Source organism: Lutra lutra, chromosome 10 (genome assembly GCF_902655055.1).
Source record: "Lutra lutra chromosome 10, mLutLut1.2, whole genome shotgun sequence".
NCBI classification, from domain to species: domain Eukaryota; kingdom Metazoa; phylum Chordata; class Mammalia; order Carnivora; family Mustelidae; genus Lutra; species Lutra lutra.
In genome coordinates, this window is record NC_062287.1 from 59,646,983 (window position 1) to 59,651,531 (window position 4,549).

The 4,549-nt window shown below is 34.3% G+C and overlaps 1 protein-coding gene across 1 annotated transcript; it reads left to right on the plus strand.

Moving 5' to 3' along the window:
- Positions 1–608: 608 nt before the first annotated feature.
- On the plus strand, positions 609–1,544 carry LOC125079048 (olfactory receptor 52J3-like). The gene has a single exon (XM_047692392.1). The coding sequence runs from the start codon at positions 609–611 to the stop codon at positions 1,542–1,544; it is 936 nt and encodes a 311-aa protein (XP_047548348.1).
- The last annotated feature ends 3,005 nt before the right edge of the window (positions 1,545–4,549 follow it).

Below are 4,549 nucleotides of genomic sequence, written 5' to 3' on the forward strand. Positions count from 1 at the left end.
GTGTTTATCTACAAGTGTTTACGGAATGCTTTAGTGAGGAAGACCTGTTGGTTTGGAAGGTGACATTTAAAATTTGAATGTATGAAAATTAGGATTAAATAAAACACACTGAAGGCATTTGGCATGTAAGGTATCATTATATGTGTATAGCTTTTATATCTGTGTTTTTCTATGTCATTGTGGCCGTGTATATGTAGCTACACGTTTTTGTCTTTGCTTTTATTATGTTGGTCCTCAACATCCTCAATTTAGAAAGTTATTACATTATGTGTTAATCCAGATACCACTCTTCACTCATGAAAAAAGTACCAAGTTGTAGAATATTTTGGATCGGAACTGCATAAGATGTTATATTATCTGTAAGCATTGACTGTGCTAGTAGTCATCATAAATGATGTGTCCTTTGAATTCAATTGTGTACAGTAATGAGAATCTTCCTTTTGGTAAATCCAGTATAAGGAACCAGTTAGGAAACAATATCACTGCCTTCTCTTGCACTGCAATAAAACAAGAACTAATTTGAAATCATTTGAAACTATTTTTGTGCTTTATTTTTCTTCTAGGAATGGACATACATATCTACTTCTCCTATTCTAGCCAAATCCAGAATGCCCCATCAAAATATAACTATCTTCCATCCATCCACCTTTTTTCTTTTAGGCATCCCAGGGCTTGAGACTGCCCATGCCTGGATTTCATTGCCATTCTGTTGTATTTACTTTATGGCTCTTATTGGCAATGTCACAATCTTGACAGTCATATGGACAGGAAGAACCCTCTGGAATCCAATGTTCTTCTTTCTTGCCATTCTATCAGCCATAGACCTGGCCCTCTCTACAACCTCAGTGCCACGAATGTTGGGTATCTTTTGGTTTAATGCTCATGAAATTGGCTTTGGAACTTGTGTGGCCCAGATGTTTCTCATACACACCTTCACTGGAATGGAATCTGCTGTTCTGCTGGCTATGGCCTTTGACCGCTATGTAGCCATCTGTGACCCCCTCCACTATACAACTATCCTGACAGTCCGAGTGTTGTCAGGAATTGGAGTAGGGGTTGCACTGAGTGCAGTCGTGCTCACACTGCCCATGATCTACCTAATCCACCGTCTACCCTTTTGCAATGCCCGCATTATTGCCCACACCTATTGTGAGCACATGGGCATTGCCAAGTTGGCTTGTGCCAACATTCAGATCAATGCTATCTATGGTCTCTTTGTTGCTTCCTTCCTTGTTCTTGTCCTGGTACTTGTTGGAATCTCCTATGGCTACATCCTCCATGCTGTATTCCGCCTCAAATCGCAAGAGGCCCGCCACAAGACGCTGAGCACGTGCAGTTCTCATGCTGCAGTCATGTTTGTTTTCTATACACCCTCTCTTTTCTCCTTTCTCACTCACAGATTTGGCCAAAAAATACCCTCTTATGTCCACATTCTTGTTGCCAACATCTATGTGGTCCTTCCACCAGCCCTCAACCCTATCATCTATGGGGTAAGGACCAAACAAATCAGAGAGTGTGTGAGCCAAGTATTTGTTGGGAAATAAGGAACACTATACTTGGTCTTTAGGGATGAAGAGGTGCCTGTAGTCACAACATTAAAGCCACCTCCATATTAATACTTGAGAAGCAGTTGCCAGTGTATTTGTCCATGTGAGAAAACAGTAATTGAAGCCTCAAATTGATATACCATAACAAATATTCCAAGCTTTGGGAAATAATTCCTGATTTAAGTCTGTTTTTAAGTTTTCATTATTTTTGCTGAAGGGCTGTAGCCTCTGACTGTGGTAGTTCATTATTCTTGAGGAAAATAGAAATTAGAAGACTTGCAGATGGTCCCCTATAATTTAATGTTTCCAAGTTTCTCTGATTAAACTTGGTGTTCATATAATGTAACAGAATTCTGTGTGAAATGTCTACTAGTAAGTCTAAGCTTATTCCAATTATCTGTGGTAAACGTTCAGATAAATCTTAGAGTATGTAACAGTACTATAATATTCTTTCCAAGAATATTATGTCCAAATCGTTTTATAAATTTATATTCAAATTCCCTAATTTTCCTTATTTTACCTCATGAATATAATCTTAGGGAAATATATCAAAAAGTTTTAAAAAATAATTAACACTTCACTCCCCTCAAAAGATGACATAAATAAAGAGGCTTGAGAGTACAATTTTTATTCTTAACAAAGGAAAACTGATGCTATAAATTCAAATCCAGAATCATCCTATCTGTTGCAGTTATTGTAACTTTTGGCAGTCATCTGTACAGCCTCTACATTGAGTCTTCACTCTCAGAGTTTACCAACACCACTCCATTGTGAACATAATGTGTTTCTAATAGAAATGAATGTCATATCACAGTAGATAAAAAACCTGGAAAACATTTTTTTAGGGTCATCTTTGATTAGTGCTTTGCTGGAATGTTTGGCAGAGTTTTTAAGGTAAGACTACTTTTTCTTTCCCAATGAAGGTTGGTAAGCAGAAATCAGTTTGCTTTTCTTCTTTGCTCCTATGTTAATAATGTAAGTAGATATATGGGATATCTTGAACTGATTGTATGAGGCTGTCTCAATGTTCTGTTTAGTCTCCTAGTGTACAGAACAATATACTTTCAGGCTCCAAGTGGATAGAAACCATAGAAACAATGTAGTTTACATCACTGCAGGGTTCAAGTAGTTTATCCATTAATTAAAATTCAAAAATAAGGATCAGGTATCTAATTATATGATGATACACATAAGTGTTGGGAATCTTTAACTGCCCGTTTTCTTAGATTTTAAAGTTTCGTTGTTCCCAGTTCCTCTCAAATACTTAGACAAAGGCTTTAATATATTTTTTAATGTGTTTATAAGAGTATCTAGCAGATATTCACTTATTTGTTATGTGAATTTCACATTAAGTAAAATGAATTTATAATAATTTAAGAAAAATGAGTGTATAATAATATATGAAAATAAGGTACCTATAATATGAAGTGATTCTTTGCATTATTAAGTAATATGTTTCAATTTTTCAATTTAACATTTCAATATAGTACAAACACCGAAAATATTTTCATGGATTAGAAACATTTACACCTCCTTTCTGGTCGTTTTGCAAATTTCACCTCTACCTAAATGCAAAGATTAAAAAAAATAATAATAACACTTCCAGAAAAACTGAAGCTCTTACTCTAAAGATATGTATTGGCCTGACTGTGGAATATGTTTCTTATTTCCAGCTCCTAATTTATTTTTGTGTGCATTCAAGACAGACAAAAATGAGTCAGTAGAAAAGTACTGAAAATACAATACAATACTGTCTTATACGTAATAAACTCAGCTCTACAGATTCTATAAAACCTTACAAAAACTCATTTAGGAGGAGGGATAAAATACCCTAGCATCTTTAGGAGTGGTAGTTTTGAAGAAAACACTGATATAAGGCAATCTTAAACTTTTGATAACACAGAAAACAATATAAGAGTAAAATATACAGAGAGTATAAGTAAAATTAATTCTTCAAGAATGTTGTCTGGTATCACAGACATTATATGAATCTAACCACATTATTTAAAACCTTGGCTGTGGAGTCAGAGAGAACTAGATTTCTCCTCTTTAACCAACTGTAGTACATTCATAACTGAAATGGTGCCATGCTCTGCCCTTTCATTTTCTCACAACTACATGAAAGAGTTGTTAAAAACACGAGGTTTTTGACAGGTGACTACCTGGGGAAGTTGCATCATGTTAAATGAGGTATAAATGTCCCAGCTAGTGGAAAAGAATCAAAGTTTTGAAGAGAATACCTGAACTCAGCAGCATTAAGGGCTCACAATGACAGATAGCCAGAGTCTCACAGTGCTGAGAATTGAACCTGTCCACCTCTTTTTAGGAAAAAACAAACAAACAAACAAACAAACACCTCAAAAACAACACTCCATCAGCAATGTTCAGATACATGATTACCATTACTTTGTTATTGGTGAGAAGAATGGACCTAATTCATGAGTACATTAACACTGAAAAATACAAGGGTAATTCTAAATTTTAAAATATGTTATATGTCCATATATAACCTAATAATGGAGTACTTGTTTTCTTTTAAGTGTTAAATACATTTATAATAATCTAAGTGTATGTGAGAGGACATTTATACTATAACTTTTTATATTTAGTTGGACAAATAACATTACCTCTGCAAGTCATATAAATTTCATAGTCCTACTTTACTCAATCCCTGTGTTTTGTTCAATTGCTAGTAACTGTAATAATACCTAAAACATAATAAGCAAGCATTCAATATTTGTGAATAAAGACTATTTCTTAAATGGACTGAGTCTCTATTTTTTCCCCATAAAATAATGTACTTTGGCATTTATAAATAAGGATAAATATGTTTGCTAGTAAATATAATCATAAAAAGTGTATTTGACATGCAAAATTGTAAGAAAAATGCATTATTTCATAAAATGTATCTCTCTATGCATCATGATTTTGATAATCTGGTAAAGATGTGAATATTTTGTAGGTCCCATTATTATGCCTCATATATAGTGAAGGGTTTTCTG